The sequence below is a fragment of the Diuraphis noxia genome, unplaced genomic scaffold (assembly GCF_037042655.1).
Source record: "Diuraphis noxia isolate RWA-SAM2 unplaced genomic scaffold, SU_Dnox_SAM2 contig0003, whole genome shotgun sequence".
NCBI classification, from domain to species: domain Eukaryota; kingdom Metazoa; phylum Arthropoda; class Insecta; order Hemiptera; family Aphididae; genus Diuraphis; species Diuraphis noxia.
In genome coordinates this window covers 62,175,574-62,197,151 of record NW_028301713.1, presented here as the reverse complement: position 1 = coordinate 62,197,151, position 21,578 = coordinate 62,175,574, and the positions used below count along the sequence as shown (strand labels likewise).

Below are 21,578 nucleotides of genomic sequence, written 5' to 3'. Positions count from 1 at the left end.
GAGTATACCATATGTCCATGTGAGAAGCATGGATTTTCCAAATTCAGTCCATACACTTATAGCGATTGTCCTTGTGCTTTTTTGATGGTCATTGCAAAGGCGTGTCACGCCGGAAAGTTAGTAAGTTTTGCAGGTTGTACCATATGGATCATAATTTACAAAAATATATAATATTTAAGTAGAAAGTAGAAAATAAGAGTTTCCGATTAAGCATAAAATATACACTTACACAAAATAAGAAGTCCTGATGATTGACTAATTCACAACACACTGGCTAAACTATTATTGCCATACCAACTTAAAAATGTCAGGATATATGTTTTTATTTTAGTGTAACCTGGTCATCAGGGATGACCAGTAAAATATATGATATTCAGGGAAAAAGTTAGTTTATTTTTAATAATAAATTTTAACCGTTGCCCGGGAACATGAAAGGTATTCAGGATTTTAATATTACACATAAATACAGATGAGTTATTTTATTTAAATGATTTACAAGTCTCACCAGAATTTGATCTACTACGTATGTAAATGTAACGATCCCCAAAATCAAAATTTAAGGCACCTAGTTGGGTCCCAAATAAAATATCTTATGAAGATAAGTTACTTATTGATTAGGTCCATAAAGAAAAATTATAATGTTTACCTATAGTCATAATTATGGCTATGCTCTATGTGTGGATTGATTTGGATTTGTGATTCGAGTGCGTCCCTAGTCTCTGATCTTATAATAATCTATTATACTACCTATGTATTATTCTAATATTTCTAATATTCTATGATTGATAACATAATATATAATCTATGGCACAATTCAATATAAATTAGGTATTCTACTTGTATTCGGTCCTACGTGATACGTACCCCTTTGGATGTATCAAAAGTCCTGTTAACTATTTTTACTTTAATATATAGTAACTTTTCGTCGCGATGTAACAGCCGTAAATTTGTATGTTCTCTCCCACAATTTTAGTTGCTTTATTATTTGATATATTAAAGTGTCATATTAGGGCTAACGGTAGTCGAGGAATACATTCAATGTATAAAACCGGTGTTTCGAAACATCATTTAATTTATAATACTTTTTTTTGAAACGACAGATGAAAAATATTATTATACAATGGAAACGTTACCACCCGAGGTATTTATCAATCATATTATATCATAAAATATATTAATAACTAACCTAACCTATTATATGCAGGGCTCTGAACTTAATGCACTTAAAAAATTATTAGGTAAATAATAAATATGCATGCACAATGCACTTATGTGCTTAATATAATAGGTATATGCTTTAAAAATGTGCACTTATTATTTTTTTAACGCAAATTTCATAAATACAAATATTTTTTTATTTTGTAATTTTTACCTACTATTTTAATTTTAATTGATTAGTAAAAGCGGAAAATTGTGTGTCAATTAACCGGAAAAAAATTCACGCAAATGCAATGAATTCTAAGCCCTAATTTATTATAAGTAAGCATTGCAAGGTAGAAATTGCAGTATGTCTAGTCGTACAGCAACTGTTTCATAGTCCACAAATCAATAATTATTTAAGCTAAATATAAGTTTCACAAAGGGCATATTGATTTCTAATATTCCCATCCAGGGTACAGTGGCGCACAGAGGTATTTTAAGAGCACATGCAGTTTAAAAAAGTTAGCCACCCACCCACCCAATTTTTTATTTATAACAAATATTTTCGCTTATTATTCACTGTAATTCAAAGAAATCAATTATTAGTATAGACTACAGTTTATGTTATAAATTTTTTAATTTCCCTGTGAAACCTGCAGTAGTACACACCCACCCCCCTCGAGAACACATGCAATTGCATTCCTTGCTAACCTGTCTGGGCGCCACTGCCAGGGTATATATATATTATATATTATGTAAGTTTGTAGTCGGTACCAATTATTTTTTTTGTCATAATATATAAACATATAAGTTCTTACGTTAATTTTAAGTTACGATTATTATCTGTTAGGATTGAGAAAATATGAATATGAATATTTTCGTTCTTATAATATTTGGCCAACTCCGGTCCCTATATGCCTATATAGGCTATAACTTAACCGATAAACCTCTCGGTAGTTGATCTAAAAATGGATTAATATATACCTATATTGTAAATACATATAAATATATGATACCTATTTAAATTTATTATTATTATTATTATTAATATTATCGCTATTAATTAATATTATATATCGATTATCGTTGTATACGATCGAATCACGGCGCAGCAATAAGTACTTCCGTTCTTGCGACTTTTGCAGATAATCACGGAAATCCTGGAATACCTGTCATTTGACGACCGACGGCGGATGGCATTGGTCAACAGGACGTTCCGGTACGCGTCTTTGCACCCGGTGCTGTCGCGACGAGAGCTGTTCGTGTACACCGCACCGGTGCAGCGGCTCCGGGTGGACGACCGGCGGCGGCGGTTCGAGGACTTCAAAAAAGCGTTGCGGGAGCCATGGAGAAAAAGGTTGTGCCTGAAATTTTGCGGCACTAACCGCGTGGACGTCGGCAGGGCGTTCGGCAATAACGGTGGTTGGCCACCATCCGTCGTGTCACTGCACCTGGACAGCCTGTGCTGTGTGAGCGACTCGTTTCTGGACGCGATCACCGGCAGTTGCGTCAGCCTAGAGGAGCTGCGGCTCGAAAACATCGGTCGGCTGTACGTCGTCGACAAGCCCCGACGGCCGATGCTCGCGTTGCGCAGCGTGCGCTTCGACCGGGTGGGCGTATCGGATACATGTTTCAACGTGCTCATGGCGTGCGCCCCGAACGTGACGGACGTCGGCATCGATAACTGTCAAACGTACGATTGGCTGGACCCTGTGGACGCGGCCGTGGCCGGAATTTCCAACGCCGGGCTGTCGGACGCCAACATTGTCAGCTATTTACAGAGCACCGCGGCCCGCACCGTGGACAGCCTACGGTTGAATCAGTGCTGTCATGTGTTTGGCGAGATACGGTCACAGGCCTTTCGGCTCAAGTCCCTGCTGTTGAGCCACGACAAACCATACTTGAATACGTGCCGGATGATCGATTACGAAAAACTCGAATCGGCGTTAGCGCTACAGGTGAGGTTTTGCAGGCCATCAATAATATTATTAATAATATTATTATTATTACGAGTATGATATAACATACAATACCGTCATTTGATATTTTAATTTTTATAATTTTTTAACGCATATTTTAAAAACATAATTATAATATAGGAATGTGATGTGTTAAAATAGTAATAACTCCTTTGCATCCTTTCAACACAGTTTAAAAATATAATAATATAGCTATACTTATAGAAATAAATAAATTATTGAACAAATAATTATATTGAATGTAGTTCAGATATTTTTAAAAATAAAATAATATAAATATTTTTTAATATCATTTTCTCCAACTATTTATAGGTATGAATTTACTGTTACGCAACAATTTGGTAAGTATCGATATCATATATTGACCACAACAAATTATGTTTATGTAACAAAAATTCCATCGAAGTTATTACATAAAAACATTTTGTAGTAAATAAAATTGCTTGTCACTTAAGTGATAAGTCATCCATTGACTCGTTTTTTTATGTAGGTATTATGAAGGTACTAACTACTAATAAGTATCGCTTGTAAAATAATTTTTAAAAATGTTGAAAAATAACACTTGACAATCAATTATAAAGAGCAGAGTTAAGGTCTATATAATGTTAAATAACAATTTATAACATCTTATAAAACGTTTCAAAGAATAAAAAAATTATGAAGTATATTTACATTTTAATAATATATTATATTTATTACACTTTGATGTAGGAATACGCCGTATACAACATATATTATTATTAAAATCAATCACGCAGGTGTCGCTACAGTGGTTGGAGATCAATTATCTTCCGGCACGTCTGCTCGGCGCTGTGTCCATGCTGCACGATCTCCGGCACTTGACGTTGAACCTGACAATTGGTCACAACGATGTGGAATGTGTGCGGAAGTTCGCGGAATCGTTGCGTAACATGAAGCGCATCAGGACGTTGGCCGTTAACCGAGTGGTCGCGACTTCGATGGATGTCAGGTTCGACGTAATACTTGAGAAGTTTGCGATACCGGAATGCGCATACGAATCGCTAACGTCGTTGGACTGTTCGATGGACCTGTTTGTGCTGCGTACCGGAAAACTATTGTCCAGTTTACGTATCCGGAACGGCAACACCCTAACAGCCGGTGGCCTGCAACTGCTGTTTGAAAACCTAATCGGTTTAAGACGTCTGTGGATCGACAACTGCCTCTGCCTTGATGACGACATTATGTCCGGATTGCCGGTGTCTAATCTCAAAGGTATACGCATATATTAATAATTATATGACAACTTTTGAGCAAGGTTGGAGTTGAGGATTTGAGCATATTATTGTGTACATTGTACGATCACATCCCTAACAGTCTTAAGTAAACAAACAGGACAACAAAAATCAAAATTTGCCACTCTTAAAATAATAACATTATCATTGCTTTGAAAATGCCATCCCTACTTAAGTTCCTCCTTAGTCGTGGGCTTATGTCACCTACTCTTTGAGCAGAGACTGGGATGCTCTTAGAAAAAAGTGGATAGATAAGATTAAGTGGCTGTATAGTGTATATACTATATAGGATATGTCCACTGCCGGTTACCTATTCTTAATAAGGAATTAGCCTTAAATGGACTGAACAAAACTAGACGTGTCTAGCTATTACATGGGAAATCCTTATTATTTCCATATTTATGTTCATCCGAACGCCAATATAATATTACCTATCTATTTCACTAATTTGATTACCGACAGACTTCTTTAAATGAAATAAAAATAAGCACATCAACAACACAAGTTTACTGTCATATTAAATTATAATAGTTAACTTATTCATAATTTATTAATCATATTCCAAAAACAACTAAATAAGTACCTATAACCACCTAAAAACGAATTCTGGTACCTACTGGAGAGGTATCATATTTACTATGTTATAATATTAGATACACGATGTTCAATAGTATTTCAAATATTTCAAAAGTGGATACATAGATTTACTTTTTCATACAAATATGTAAGCAGTAAGCACTTACCTATTTTAAATACATTCAAAAAGTATTTTGTACAGTTTAAACACTTCAAACTTTATAATAACTTGTCTTTAATACATTTTTAGGATTGGTTTCTCTAAAGATATTCAACGCAAATTTAACATACCGATGTTTGCCACACATCAAACTTTTGCATTTAAACATCTTGGTCGTCGACAATATGTCACTAGAACCGTGCGTTGCATTGGTAATATAATAAATAATAATTATACATTACCTACGAATAAATATAAGTAATAATTAGGGCTCGGAAGTTGTAGAAGATGCATATTATTCTGTATCCACTCGATTTATAGCAGGCCCAATTAGAAATCAGAAGCTGTACAATGTTGAGTTTTAATAAAACTCAACAATTTAAAATGTATATTTAGAATATTTCGTCAATTTTAGGGGAAAAATGCATATATCTTGATTTTCATACACATATCATGCAAGTTTAATATTTTCTAAAAAATCAATCTTTTTCTTTCTTAGGATGTGTATTTTAAATTGTGTACAATAAAAAATGTACCTAGGTATTTATTGTCAATTCAAGTTCGGATTAAAGCGGCGACCACTGACCAGTCCCAAAAATGAGAAAAAAAATATACGAATACAATTTTAATTTTTATACCTATCTACAAAATGTTGTAATCGATTAAAATACCAAAAAATAACCGAAACACGGTTATGTGTCTCCAAGTCAATTACTCAATTATAAATAATACCTATTGGCTATTACCCTTCCATCCGTGTAGCGACTTCCCAATTGAAATCGTGGTTAACGTCAGAATTATAGGATGAGGTGACCGGTTTGTATTTTAAAATAAAAAGATTTTTCTGGTTCACTGTAATTAATTTAATTTAATTTTTTAAACGTCATACAACAACATATACATATTTTAATTTATTATGACAAACATTAACTTTCATGATAACGTCTTTCTGCATAGACGATCTGGAATCTGGACAGTCTGTTACACTCAGCTTTTAACGTCAATACAAAAAAACACTGAGACAGTAATAAACGTGTGTCCACGTAACTAAAAAACAGAGTGTTCCTTTTATCTAATGTTGTGTGTGTATCGTGTATGGGTGTGTAATATCACTAATATCTTATCGTTCTTTTGCCCTATTATATATTTTGTAACTTAATCTTATCCTTAATGTTTATCTATTATTACAATTATTTTATAATACATTAATATACAAATTTAAAAAATACATGATGGATTAGGTACACATCATTACAAAGTATCATAAATAAATATATTTTTTTTTTATCTAAAATATCCTTATTTGTGGGTCATTAATATTTTGATTATGTTTATATAGGTCTCTCTTAGAGATCCCAGGGTTGGGCTAGCTCAAACAAACGGCTCTGGAAATAGTTTTTTAACAGGCCCCTGCTCTCAGCTCACAGCCTGTGCTATGGAGATGTTAGAACTGAATCATTTTTTGCTCACTCTGTGGCGTAGGTATATAAGGGTGGGGTGGTTAGAGGTTTTTGTTGGTACGGCGCTATTAAAATAAAGTTAATTTATAACCAATGTTACCATATTTTAACAGATGCTGACACGAAAAGTTTATGAAAAAAAAACATCACATTTAATTGATAATTTCTATAAAATTTCTATTAAATAGCATAAATAAATAAAACACACTAGTGCCGGGCGTCGTAAATTCGTAATGTAATATGTAATCTTACCTTTTAGAGATATAGAAAATTATCAAATTATATTTGTTTACATTAAAATAAATGTAATATACATAAATAGAAGTGATAATAATATTCTATTCCTCAGTCTTTTATATCTATAAACGTTACATACCAATCATACCATATTATATAGTTTTGGCTATAGGTAGGCACGGTTATCACAGCAGTTAAATATTATTAATAATATTATATTATTAGTTTTATTACCATTTAACATATAAAAAGGCCCCCGCACTGCTTATTACCGGCCCCAAATTATACCTAACCTACTGCAGGGCGGCCCCCTTTTCGGCCAAAATATACCCTTCGCTTTTCGGCCAAAACTTACCGTTTACTTTTCGATCACTGTTCCTTTTCGGCCAGCACAGTTTTCTTTAAAATTTACAGTTTTAACAACTGAACAAATTATTACATTTGTTAAATAAAAATTAATTTTTGTGCATATTTAATTATTATTATATTTTTATTCGACTGATGTATTATATTATAACATTTTATTCAATTTATTTATTTTATTATTTTTCACAAAGTATTAGATGTTTATTTAATTATTATTATATTTTTATTCGACTGATGTATTATATTATAACATATTATTTTATTATTTTTTCACAAGGCATTATTTAATATTTTTTTTAAAAAATTCACATTTTTTGATACAATCACAACTCATAAGTTGTCAAAATTGTAAATTTTAAAGAAAATTGTTCTGGCCGAAAAGTGACAGTGGCTGAAAAGAGTAGGGTAAGTGTTGGCCAAATACGGTGAAGCCCCTACTGCAGCCTCCATAGGCTCATTTTCATTGCGGCCTACCCGGAAAATCCCGGTGTCCCAGTCCAACCCTGGGCCCCTATAAAGTCTGAAGTTGGCCCTAGTTATAATTTGTTTAGTGAGTCTTGGGTATTGGATAAAACGAATAAACACGAAATTAATGTTTAAACGGAAATTGGGTCATCGACTATTCACTAATCAATTTACTTGACGAATTGATGATTACATTTTCCAAATGACTAATTTCATAAGATCAATAATTGCGTGTGCTGTGCTCCTATATTATATTATTCAAAACAATACTCACACTTACTTATAGAGGTACCTATAAGTACATGTAACATTAATTATTCGTGTTTTTTTTTGCAGAATGATTTGTCCGATTTCCATTATTGTTTAAAGAAATTTAGTTATTTTGTTCCCGCATTAACTCAATTGGAATTACAACTGAGCTGTAATCAAATAACGTTTAAAAAGTTACGTTTCGAATCACTTTTTTATAGCGACACAAAAAAGACGTTTATATCTTATTTTAGAATATTGAAAAGTCTGGTACTACAGTACAGGTTCACCTAAGGCAGTAAGGCCTACTCGTTATAGCCATTTAAACTTAGCTTATAAGTCTATGCAGTTGAGTAACTAAACCCATAATTTGATTTTTACAAGTTGAAACCTGAAGATTTAATATTTTATTTACTAAGAAACATAATTAATTATGTCATATTTTCAAACACAATATAATATTATAATATAATTCATAGAAAAAAATATATATCATAATATTCACTAGGTGCAAAACCTATGCAAAAAAAAAACACATCGCTCACTTTTAAATGCTAAATCAAAAAGAAAAATGTAAAAAAAATAAATAAAAAAAATAAGTGATTTAAATTCCCTCAACATAGACTTTCAAATGTAACAAAACGCCTATTGATACATTCTATTTCATAGGCTTGATTTGTATTTATTACCAAACACTACTATATATTGTACCAATAAACATAATTGCATTTTTAAGTTATAAATATCAATAAATAGTGATTTCAATATATTAGGTACCTAGAAGTACCTAATTAAATGTACAAACATATTGATATATACCTACCTCTGTTTAATGTATTAACATGTGTATACTTGAATAGGTACAAGGTTGTGGGTACTTATTTACAGATACATATGCGCTTATATTCAGGTTGACACCGACTATTGGGGCAAGCTTTACAAAAAAGTAATGGCATTCAGAGACAGTTCACTAACCTTGTCACCAATAGGAAAGAACTTTGATACCTACTATTAATAAGTACTATGAATACATATAACAGTAGGTTATATGCCTGTTCTGCTAGGCGCCGGCTATCGATTCCTTATACACGCAGAAAAAAACAAAAATGTTGAACGATAAAGCTTAATAAATACAATATAAAATGTTTGTAATACAATATGATACATTTAAAAGAAACTCATCAATAGGCGCCTACTGATGAGATTCATTATTTTAACAAAATTAAATGAAATTGGTATTTTTTTAAATAGTGTTTTATATATCTTCCTTTATTTAATAATTTTTGTTTTTGCTGATTTTAATTAGAAATATCCAATCCTCTTATATATGTTATAATATATGAATTAGTTTGAAATTTCAAATTAAATACGTAAGAAAACAAAAATGTATTTGAGTACCTAATAGATGCACTTTGCTACTTTAGTGAATTGAGAATTAATGAAGTTTTGAATGAAACAATTTGCAACTATTATTTGTTCATTAATCGTTCTCGTGATATTGAAGACTATGATTATATCTTGGCATTAAATTTAGATGTGTAAATTTCTTCTATGTAATGATCATATAATCATAGATTTTTTAGCTTCACGTAATCAACATTTAAGAAATGTACCTAACACAAAACACAAATAAAACTTATAAAAAAGTTAAGTTGAGCCAATAGCTAGCACAATTGATAACCTTTTAACAATACCTAGTAAAAATACTAAAATGGGTAATTTATAGGCAAGATAAAAAATGTCTCTGTGGAGGGGGGCGTGTAGAATTATATCAGTGGTGACAGGTTCTGATGATTAATATTTTAAACTAAAATATAATTACAATTTTTTTTTAACGGTCTTTTTTAATGAGTTAACAATTATGAACCACATTGTTAGTATTAAAATAGTGTTTTGCGTATGTATATCAATTATCATATTATTTTTAATAATTTATAATTATTGTTATACCAAGTAGGTACTTTAAAACAACACTTTTTAGTATTCGTTTAAGTAAGAAGTAAGAGTAACTACTAATTGCTCTAATTTTGAAATTCACATAATGTGGATGAATGAAAAAAAACCCATACTCGTGTAATGTAGGACACATAAGTTTTAAATTTATCAAATCAACAGCAATTAGCTCCACAGATCAAGTTAAAAGTTATTAAGTTAATGTACGCCATGAAAACTATCAAAATGCTTAGACAAGCAAAAATCTATTCTGAAACAGGTGAAATAGGTATGCAAAAGGTTATAATAAATTGATATCTAGTCAGTTGTTAAACTTCCTAAATAAAAATGTCATAATGGATTAGTAGACTTCTAGATAACACATAGGTATATAATTTATTAATCATGCACTTTTAACTATTAATGAGTTAATTCTAATAATCTATTTTTGGTAAGTATTATAATTAATAAACTCAAAGAGAACTTTTTTGGTTCTTAATCTTAATGAAAACAATTTTTATTAATTTGATATCAACTAAGTTTTAATTTAATTCCAAAGATTACAATAATAATTATCTTCTAATCACAAAGGTTTAAATATTAGTTAATATTTAATTGTATTTCTTTTTCCACCATCACATCATACCTAATATAATGTGTTATAAATGTAAAAAAATTATTATTAAGTATCCGTGACATCGGTAAGACAATGTCAGTTAATAAACCTACTTTGGAACATTAGTTACTTTCTTTGAATAAATGTTTTTTTTTGCCAACTCTTTGAAACTAAAGGTATTCAATATTAAAATATATAACTATTTATTTTAATAGTAATTCATTTTAAAATGTAGATTATAAACTAATGTATTTTAAGAAAAAAAAAAATTAAGCAAAATTTAATATTGCTACAATAAGAGTTTAGATGTTTTTATTATTTTTTTTTCAATACAAATTAACATACACATGTCTAACATACATTTTAACTGGAACAGTGAACACCAGTGATCACAGAAATATATTAATTATTATTAATAAATGTGATCAACATCATCCAATGCTAATTCTGGTTTGTCATACCCAAGACCTTCGGGTGTGTCTATACCTAATTCTTGAAGAGTTGGTGAGATTTCTTGTAAGATGTAAGGATAGATGCTTTTATCGATTTCACTTTTGATTCTCACATTCTCTAGAAACCTAATTGCCAAGGCATAATCGTTGAGACGGCGACAAGCTTTCAGAGCAGCAATAATCACCTAGATTTATACATATCACAGTCAGTTATGCATTGGCATGCATGATAGATATTAAAATAGTGTTAACAGTGGTTAAACATACTTTTGGTTCAGCAATCGCGTCTTGACCTGCCAAATCATTCATTGCTTTCCTCGTTTCCCATCCGTCAATGTCGCTGCGGTTGAAGTACGCTTCATACCTTGAGTAGAACTCTTCGTCGGTCTCCTCTTTGTGTTCAGACATAAACCTAAAGGACGGTATTAACGATCAAAAAACATAGGCGTAAAAATGTCATCCGAACACGGATGGAGTGATATTATTAGTATTGATTACCTCGCAGAAACGGCTGTGATCGGTTTGATTGTTGACTGTCGCCCAACAGCCATGACTCCGCGGGATAATTTTGAACAAGCACGCACCACCGAAGGAAACATTGTAGACGTTTTATCTGTTTTGGAAAATGACGAGTATATTTTAAGTTGAACTATACAAATCGTTTGGAAAAAAAATGAGAATACAAGCAGGAGAGCAAAGAAATAGAATTATTTGACCGAGACGATAAGTGAGAAAATCATTAGCGCCTTGTCCTATGTGGTAGAGAAAAATGTAATCAAACATATGTTATTGTATTCAACAGTGAGGTTATATAAACGTGATCGTTATCACGTTATCACATATGATATCAATGTTACGTAATTTTTGTGACAAATCACCTAGATCCCGGTTCTACTAGATCCCCATTCGGCCCATTCCCAAGCTGTGGGCTGTGATAAAATCATAGAGTAACACAAGTAACATTAGTATTTAGTAACGTGTTACTCTATGGATAAAATAGATCTCCAGGGCCCTGTGGTTGAATTCGAAAATATCACTTGTCTTCTTAGGGAAAAATCATGTTCTATGCTATAATATTCTGTCCTAGTGTCCTACAACTCAACAACTTACAAGAAAACATGCCGTGCGAAGACAAAAACTAGTTGGTGCACCCCCCACCAAATTCTTTATAAAACTACCGTGATCGTGGCGAAGTCGGTCATAACGTCATGTAGGTCTATAAAATAAAGAAATGAACTGCGCGTCTGCGCGTCTGTATGAAGACTGAAGAGAGAGAAAACGTCAAAAAACATTGTAGAAAGGTCGAGATAGAGCTACGAGCTGGGAAAAACAGTGTTACCGTTATAGTAAAAACTGAATTATGTGAAATTATAAATATCCTCAAGACGCCACAATCCCGAAAACATCTTACACGTTTCGAGTTCTGTATGAAAACGTCGAAGATTTTTTTTAGATATTATAATGTGTGTTCAAGAGGAACCTAGTATTATTTATAATTACCAATAACACTAAAGAAGATTGAAATGTATCAGATTACAAAATTAAAACTATAGACTATATTTCTGGATTTATCGTAAGAAAGATTAAGGGAATTACTGATTATTAATATTGTTCAAAAGCTTTAATAGATGATCAAAACTGTTACCAGTAAGCGATGTATAGGTCTATAATGTTGGTAGTCGTCGACGGCGATGTGGTTACTGGTGACCGCAGCGGTAAGCCGGTAACACTACTGCTCGACGTTACCATCGTTGCCCGCCGTCGTATGAGCCGATGGGAGGGGATTTGATGGCCGACTACTACTTGAGCAAACCCGAGACTGGCAAGACCCGACAAACGGCAAACGGCAAACGTTGTACTGCTGTAGTCATAATACCTCGTGGCGCATGACAACTCAGTTTCTCGGTGTAATAATTATTGTTGTATACCGCGTTGCTTTATAGTGTATTAGTACTTGAACGTAAGATAGTAGTTACTTTATCACTCGTTTGAAGGCTTGAAGACTTTAATATCCATTGTAATTGCATCGCAATCAAGTTAACGTTGTTTACTTAACCACGCAACGAATACGGAATGCATACTTTGTATACTATACTCATCAGGCGGTTGAGTGTTTGGTGATTTTTATAACTTGATTAGTATAACAATTTTTCAACATTGTTTATTTATACACATTGCTAAAAGAAGAAATGGAATCCTTGCCATCAGAGGTATGTGAAAATCATTAATAACATAACATCGTATTGTTTGGTGCTATTTGAGCAAATGTTATATTGCTGTTGTATCAGTCTTGTAAATTATTTGGGTAAATGTATTTAATTTGAATGATTTTTAAATATTGTCTTGGATGTATTTGTATTTGAATATCAAATATTAATACGCGCCTACCTTAATTTGAACTTTTAAAAATAAGATTTATTTATTTATTTTGGGTTGTTAATATATTATTTTATTTTTGATTACAATCAAATTAGTGAAAATTTATTTGAATATTCATTTATTTTATATTTCATTTACAACTGTTAATTGTTTAACACGTTAAATGTCATGTTCCTGTGGGCTGCCATAAAATATTGTATTATTGATATGCCAAGTATATTTTTCCAAATCATTTCAGCTTTGTATTTGTAAAAATATAAATATATTAAAAAAAATTAATGATCCCCACTATGTTGCCGCTGTACTTTTGTTTAAACATAATTGGTAGCACCATGAACAAGTTAATAGTATAAGTTACTTATCAAGTGGGTGTATTTGTATTTGTGTAAATAGTTTTAAAATAATTTTTACTAGGCTGTGTTGAAGGTACTTATATTTTTGTTTTGAATTTGCAGATCATCACACAAATACTGGAATACTTGCCATTTGATGATCGACGAGAACTGGCTAGGGTCAATAAAGTATTTTATTATGCTTCATCTCACCCATTATTCGCAAGAAAAGAGATACTTATCTATCAGCCATCTGTGGACAATTTGAATGTCTTTAACAATTTCAAAGATATGTTGTGGAAATCAAAACGAAAATTGTTATGTTTAAAATTTGTTAATTTAACATTTACAGATGATTTAACTATATTCACAAACTTAGGGAATCACATTATATCACTACATTTAAATAATTTGAATTTGCTAAGTGATTCATATCTAGATGCTATTGCCCAATGCTGTAGTAATCTCGAAGAATTAGAACTTACAAGTCTGTTATATGTCTATTTAACTGATAGAGACCGTACACCAATACCCAAATTGTGCTATATTGCTTTAGATTGTGTTCTGTTATGCGATAGAGATTTTAATCAAATTGTGAAATTTGCTCCAAATTTAAAGCATTTAAGTATTTTTAATTGTAGAATAACTGGTTGTAACTTAATCATTCAAAGGTTTTATCGTCACAGCATTAATATTGATAATTCATTGACCAAATATAATTCAATTGATATTTTTTCGGAGACAAATGTTGTATATCATTTAAATAATTTTGTTCGCTTAAATTGTCTCAGCTTAAATGAGGGTAGTAGTATAATGTATCTGACTCATTCCATACACTTAGGTCTTAAATCATTGACATTGGATCTTATAGACACAATTACCTCTCGTTCCATTGACTATGATAAGTTAAACTTAGTATTAGGTCAATGTGTATCTTTAGAACATTTAAAAATATGTTACTTACCTGTTGATTTGTTATCCACTGTATCTAAACTATGTAATCTTCGACACTTGACATTAACTTATATTGATAAAAAATTAAATATCTCTAATAGTGATCAATGCTTAAGGTTGTTTGTGGAATCATTAAAAAATCTGAAATATCTCAGGACATTATCATTTATTAGAGCTTCGGCATTTAATTATCTTGATCTCCCAATATATCCAATACCAGAATGCAAGCTAAAGTCTCTTACGTCATTAGATTGTTATCTTCATTCAAATCAAGAAATATTAAGATTTGGTAACAATTTAACAAGCTTACGAATAAGAAATGGCAATATTCTTGAAGCTGAAGATTTACTACTATTATTCAGGAATCTCACATATTTAAAGCATTTGTGGATTGACAATTGTACAGTATTAAATGATGAAATTTTCATTAAATTGCCAATATCTAATCTGAAAGGTAGTTATGCTATTAAATAAATATTAATTTAATGTTATTTTTCAACCATATTATATTTTCAGAGTTGACCAGTTTAAAGTTGTTTTCGACAAAGATTTCACACCGTTGCTTGCAACATATTACAAATACAAGTTTAAAAGTTTTGATCCTCACCAATGTTGCATTAGAACCAGACTCACCACAGGTAATGTGGTATTATGATTTGATCAAACGACAAGATATTTTGGATTATAATTACTTATATTTAAACTTTAAAAAAATATTCACCTATTAAAATTTATATTTTTTAATTAAAACATATTTTGATTAATATATATATACTTATACTTATAAAGTCAAGACATTTAAATAAATAATATTTTAATTCACTAAAATTTTATTTTTGTTGCAGTCAGGATTACTAGAATTCAAACAAAGTGTACACATTTTAAGTCGTGCGGTTCCTTTGTTAACTCAACTTGAACTTCATACAGATTTCAAAAGTAAGAGTTTATTTGTAACATCCGATTTATTCATTTATTTCCAGACTAGATATTTGGCATTATTAAAAACATATTTTAAAAGGATGAAGATTTTCATACTTTGTTAGTTATTTTTAAAGTCAATTTAAAGAAAATATTTAAAAAATGCATCTTTAATGTATCTAATTGATTGGTTATATTTAAGTTTTAATTATTGTATACTAATTTATTACAGCTGTTATTTATGATAATGTAATAATTGCCTACCAATACATCATAAGAATTAACATGTAATTATTGTAGTATCAAAAAACTATAAATAGAAATAACCTTATTAAAAAAAAAATTGAATTATGAATACAAGCTAATTAAAATCTAGCTGCTTTTTAGTTGTTCATTTATTTTTAAAATTGTAATCAACTAAAATGTTTGATTGTGATAAAATAACATAGATGTTATATCAAACTAGTTACTATTAATTAATGTATTTGTAGGCAATACAACATCTGATTAATATGATAACTATATTTTTAGCTCTTACCTAAAAGTGTTACTGTAGAAAATAAATTTCAAGTGCTTTTATTTTATTCATATTATGTTGGCTTCAAAATTAAGTTTGATTATTTATTAATGATTTTTATGTAGTATCATTATAGTTTGTTGTTAATTAGGTATTGTGTATGTTAAGTTATTGTATTTAATAGGTATAACTAGAACGCAGATTTATATGCATTCAAAACCTACCAAATATGTGCTAAAAAAATCTTTAACATGTATAAATATATGCACCAAAATGTTAAAACTGTATTTCGTATTTTAAAATTGTAAATAGTGTTAATAATCTTAAAATACTCATAACACGCTTTAAAATTAATATAATATGTTAAAAGCCTAAGATTGTCTAGATAATAATCTTACCTTTAAATTTTATTAACTTAAATTTTAAACTAACAGAGCTACACTTGTTTTGCTAAGCGTATAATTTGCTATGTTATGCACTTCTAAAACAGAGAACACATGTGGGTATCACAACACGAATCCACGCTCTAATTATAAGTAACTCTTCATATTTATACATATTTAATATTGTACAATGTTTCACATTTTTTCATATTATATTAAGTAGCTATTAATATTTTATTATTTTAATAAAATAAATGAACATATTATTAGGTACTATATGATTCTTGATTACTTTTATCAGATACATATTTAACTATTTGTCATTCCCTATTCATACTCATATACTCAATTTAGTAATACAGTCAACTCTCAATACAACAAAATTTTTTATTTCAATATTTATTTTTTTAATTCACTAATATTTACATTCACATAGATATAATGGTTTTATCATAATAATACATGTGTTTAAAAATATAAGAGTAATTATGCCACTACTGTATTACACAGCATTATACATTTAGAATATGCAATTTTTTTTCTTTTTGTAGTTACTTTTGCTTATCTGGTTATTACTATAATTATTATATATATATTATATACATAACTTATCTAGCGTTATCTAGAATTAAAATGCAAGAAAACACACACTTGTCAATGTCATAATTCTGTAAATAACTTACCATAAACATCACAGTATTTTAAATAAGTAACTAATAATATACCAAGAGGGGGTGGGGTTCTATCTCTCATAGTCATATCCCCCATAAATACGCTTCTGATTGAGAGGGTGCAGATACTTGATTTCTCATTATTTATAATATTTGAGGCTATTATACAATATTATTTACTAATAGATCTAATAGTCGATATACATGAATTAATAACAATAAGGAACTCGAACATGTTATTACATGATACCTAATCGTCGTAAATAATTAACTTAACATTTTTAAATCGCAAGAGCTTTGGCCTAAACAACTTACATCACTCTAGATGAACGAAAAATACATTTCATTATTTTTAAAACATGAGATTTTTTTGGGAACGACAGCTTCATTTGTTATATCGCGAGTTTACTGTAAATTAATATGTTTGTATATATAGTTTTATTTTTGTAAATTATTGAACTACATTTCGGATGAATATTAAAATATATTTCATATTAATAAATGCGTGCGTAATCTGTATAGGCGCATAACATAATATAGTTTAATATTATGTCTGCAACTCTGTTACTAAATAATGCTAGGTGATTTGAATCAAATATGAAGTTAAACGATTAAATAATATCTCTTAATATTATACATGTGATATTATAATTATATCATTATTATATTATGATATAGTTAGTAGCCATAGTAGCAAGCGGATTTGATTCGGTTTTCAAATGGCGTGGGTTAGGTTTTTTATACCCACTGACTACCTAAATGTGATAATGTAATAAATGTGATACAAATCTATGTACAGTACCGTTGATTATTATTTATAAACACTATGTACTTCTGTTTATAGATTTCTAAAAGAAATCATTATCTATAATTAGTTTATGATGTCTAGAAGGACCATGACCCCTATTCCCTCCCCTTTTATGTACTCACCTCTATCTCAATGATTCATTACACTGAAAAATATTAGAGACAAGTTGTTGAGTCGGCTTTATAATAGTGAAAAATTGTGTTTTGATGCAAGTCTGGCGGCTCAGCCAAGGTACTAACTATAGGTAGGTACCTGAACCAAGTAAGTAAAATCATTTTATGCATTTTGTAACTGAATAAAAAAAACTTATTAGTGTAATTTTGTTATTTATTGTAGTAGTTGTATAATATATAGGGCATAATTTAAGAGTGGGGATGGAGAAAATATCTGCCCCTGGTGCCAAAATTTTGTGCTTGAATATTTGTTTACTTGTTATAATAATATAGGTACCTATTATGCTGTTTGAAATTTAACCAATCGTCATTGACGGGGACAAACCTCGTACTATATAAGAAATTAAGAAAATAGTTTAGTTTTCAGAAAACACAATAAACGCTTAAAAAAAACCACATAGGAGATTTTATCAATAAACATTTCATTTTTATTTGAATGCTTTATTTTGGCACATAGAAGATTTGTTCCCGACTGCGACGTAATTCTAATCTAGGTACCTATTTATAACTATCGGAGGTCGAGAATTATTAATACACGTAAAAATAGTTCCTGTTCTCAAATTTGCTATGTTTCAAATTTCAATAGACATAAGTTATTTTAAATATGCTCTTAACTTAAACTAAATAAATAATTCTTTCTGGGCCATTCATTTTAACTTATATCCAAAAAACGGTATATTATATTTTATTTACTTATTCATTTTATACATTTTTTCTTAGGCTTTAAATAATATAATAATAATATATACAAATTGATATTGTAAATAAAGTAAAAAAAAAAAAAGCGGGTAAGTCGTGTATGTCGCTCTGCTGTACAGTAGGTTACAAGTGGGTTACTGTAATGGATGGAATTAAATTTGAATCCAATGATATTATATCATTGTATAATGTATACAAAAAACGATTCTGAGCTAAGACGGTTTATCTGTCTAGGATATATTATAGATTATTAAAAAATTTCAAATCTTAGATTTAAAAAGAACATTTTTTATGAATTTCTAGCTTAAAATAATTTCTGTATTTTCGTGATTTTTACATAATATGTTGTCAAAACTCAAACTTTGAATGCTTAAAAAAAAAAAATTGTGACTATATATTTCTTTTATTTTTCAATTGCTATTGTAAAAATATATAATGAGCCTTGTATTAAATTTTCAAATCTTAGATTTAAAAGGAAAATTTTTTATGAATTTCTAGTATAAAATAATTTAGGAATTTTCGTGATTTTTACATAATATGTTGTAAAAATTCAAACTTTGAATGCTTATAAAAAAAAATTGTGACTATGTATTTCTTTTATTTTTCAACTTCTATTATAAAAATATGTTAGGAGCCTTGTATTAAATTTTCAAATCTTAGAGTTAAAAAAAAAAACTTTTATGAATCTAAGATAATTTGAACATTGCCGTAATTTTTACGTATTTAGTCAAAATTTGAACTTTAAATGCTTATAAAAAAAAATCGTGCCTACGAATTTTTAATATTTTTTAACTTCTATTGTTACAATGTGTTAGAAGCCTTGTATTAAATTTTCAAGTTTTTCTACCGAACAAATAAATTTTTATCGATATTTATAGAAAAAAAAACTAAAAAAGTTAAAAAATTAAAATGTCAGTAAACAGCTCAAAACAAATCTAAATATTTTGAAAATTTTATCAAATATATAAAACGCCTATATTAACATTCAGTCAAAATTTCAAGTATCTGCGGTTATTTGTTTTAGAGTTACACCAAAATAAGGAAATCGCTAAAAGTGAAAATCCAATGTTGTAAAAATTTAAATTTCAAATGCTCATAAAAATTTAATTTGAATTTCCGGTGGAATTTTTATTTGTGATAAAGATTGAAAAACTTGTAAGAAATCTTGTATTAAATTTTTAAATCTTAGATTTAAAAAGAAAATTTTTTATGAATTTCTAGCTTAAAATAATTTGTGAATTTTCGTGATTTTTACGTATTTTGTCAAAATTCAAACTTTGAATGCTTATAAAAAAAAATTGTGACTGAATTTCTTTTATTTTTCAACTGCTATTGAAACAATATGTTAAGAGCCTTGTATTAAATTTTCAAGCTTTTCTGCCTAACAAATAAATTTTTATCGATATTAATTTAAAAAAAACTAATAATGATCGAAAATTTGAAATGCCTATGAATAGTTCAACTTAAGTCGAAATTTTTTGAAAATTGCATGGTGGATAGAATATACTTATATAAACATTAGGCGAAAATTTCATGTATCTATGGTCTTTTGTTTTAAAGTTACATCAAAAACCAAAATCGATTTTGTCGAAAAATGAGTGTGCGTAAAATTTCCCGTTTTTCCCTTAATTTTTAGTTTGTTTTTCTCAATTATTTAGAAAAGTATTAAGAATTTAACCTGCTTTTGACCACCCAAAGTACCGACTAGATTCACTTTCCGATCGAACGAGGTCTGAAGTCGAAAATCGAAGGACTTTTACTGTCCCAAAACGTGATGACAGACACACAAAAAAAAAAACACACATCATGGTAAAATCAATACATTCATCGCTCCGCTCAGAATCTAATATGTTATGTTTTCAACCTTCAAATATTTTAATAATGCTATAAAAGATCTGAAATTTACCTCATTACATTTACATAGGTATAATGTGTATAGTATCGTATACGAAAAACGATTCTGAACGGAGATGATTTGTCAGTATAAGATATATTTTTATTTTTTATTTTTTTATTTTTTTTTATTGGTTAAGCATCAACTACATAGGTTATTTGCTTACATAATATGTTAATTTCTACATTAAATGATTATATGCTATTGTACAATTCTATTTTTTTAAAGTATAAAATTATGCTATGAAAGTTTGAAAATGGACCAATTGCAGATATATTATGTTTAAATATAATCATATATTCTATTTTGAAACAAATATTTTATTTTTCAATTAGGACGCATTTTGCATAAGGCATGGTTAATCATTTTTCCAAAAACATTGTATGTAGTTATCATATTTCATAATACCTTATATTATCATAGATATGCATCATATACCTGGTTTGAGGATAAATCGTTATCGTTAAGTGATTTCATAAAAATTTAAAACTCAGCTCAAAACATTTTTCCTATAATGACGCTTCAAATTTCCTTTATAGTTTTATAGACATTAGATATAAATACAAACAATTTTATGAATTTTGAACTACAAAACAATTTGCAAATATTCATGGTTTTGACGGATTTTTGTCAATATTTGAACTTCAAATGCTGACTAAAAAAAATTGTGCCTGTGTAATTTTATAATTTTAATCACTATAAGAATAACTTATGAGGAACTTTGTATTGAATTTTCAAGTATTTTGATTGGGCCAAAAATATTTAATCGAAATTCCAAAAAAAAATTTCAGTAAAATTGAAAATTTCAGTTGTTTATAAATATCTCAAAATATGTCAAAATATTTTGAAAATTAAATCATGTAAAGAAAATGCCAATTTTAATAACTGGTAAAATTTTCAAGTATCTACGACTTATACCTTTTGAACAATAACAAATATTTAAAATCGTTTGAAGATAAATCGTT

The 21,578-nt window shown here is 29.3% G+C and overlaps 3 protein-coding genes across 3 annotated transcripts; 2 read left to right on the top strand and 1 right to left on the bottom strand.

The window, feature by feature from the left end:
• Positions 1–1,120: 1,120 nt before the first annotated feature.
• LOC107163588 (uncharacterized) lies at positions 1,121–9,127 on the top strand. Its single transcript, XM_089223464.1, has 5 exons — positions 1,121–1,141; positions 2,286–3,098; positions 3,878–4,352; positions 5,199–5,320; positions 7,973–9,127. Exons 1-5 carry the CDS (start codon positions 1,121–1,123, stop codon positions 8,177–8,179), a joined length of 1,638 nt encoding a protein of 545 aa, XP_089079590.1. The 3' UTR covers positions 8,180–9,127.
• A 1,585-nt stretch (positions 9,128–10,712) lies between these two features.
• Positions 10,713–11,642, bottom strand: COX5A (Cytochrome c oxidase subunit 5A). Its single transcript, XM_015511077.2, has 3 exons — positions 11,384–11,642; positions 11,153–11,297; positions 10,713–11,070 (listed from the first exon to the last, which is right to left on the bottom strand). The coding sequence occupies exons 1-3, from the start codon at positions 11,482–11,484 to the stop codon at positions 10,846–10,848; spliced, it is 471 nt and encodes a 156-aa protein (XP_015366563.1). The 5' UTR covers positions 11,485–11,642; the 3' UTR covers positions 10,713–10,845.
• Positions 11,643–12,683: 1,041 nt separating this feature from the next.
• On the top strand, positions 12,684–16,646 carry LOC107163604 (uncharacterized). The gene is made up of 4 exons (XM_015511078.2): positions 12,684–13,095; positions 13,720–15,004; positions 15,067–15,188; positions 15,396–16,646. Exons 1-4 carry the CDS (start codon positions 13,075–13,077, stop codon positions 15,591–15,593), a joined length of 1,626 nt encoding a protein of 541 aa, XP_015366564.1. The 5' UTR covers positions 12,684–13,074; the 3' UTR covers positions 15,594–16,646.
• Positions 16,647–21,578: the final 4,932 nt, after the last annotated feature.

Excerpts from the sequence above, each read along its gene's own strand:
- LOC107163588 (XM_089223464.1), top strand. The coding sequence starts at position 1,121 with ATGGAAACGTTACCACCCGAG. Across the intron at positions 4,353-5,198 it reads GCCGGTGTCTAATCTCAAAG|GATTGGTTTCTCTAAAGATA; the intron begins GTATACGCATAT and ends ATACATTTTTAG. Across the intron at positions 5,321-7,972 it reads TAGAACCGTGCGTTGCATTG|AATGATTTGTCCGATTTCCA; the intron begins GTAATATAATAA and ends TTTTTTTTGCAG.
- LOC107163604 (XM_015511078.2), top strand. The coding sequence starts at position 13,075 with ATGGAATCCTTGCCATCAGAG. Across the intron at positions 13,096-13,719 it reads TGGAATCCTTGCCATCAGAG|ATCATCACACAAATACTGGA; the intron begins GTATGTGAAAAT and ends TTGAATTTGCAG. Across the intron at positions 15,005-15,066 it reads GCCAATATCTAATCTGAAAG|AGTTGACCAGTTTAAAGTTG; the intron begins GTAGTTATGCTA and ends TTATATTTTCAG.
- COX5A (XM_015511077.2), bottom strand. The coding sequence starts at position 11,484 with ATGTTTCCTTCGGTGGTGCGTGCTTGTTCAAAATTATCCCGCGGAGTC. Across the intron at positions 11,298-11,383 it reads ATCACAGCCGTTTCTGCGAG|GTTTATGTCTGAACACAAAG; the intron begins GTAATCAATACT and ends ACCGTCCTTTAG. Across the intron at positions 11,071-11,152 it reads ACGCGATTGCTGAACCAAAA|GTGATTATTGCTGCTCTGAA; the intron begins GTATGTTTAACC and ends GTATAAATCTAG.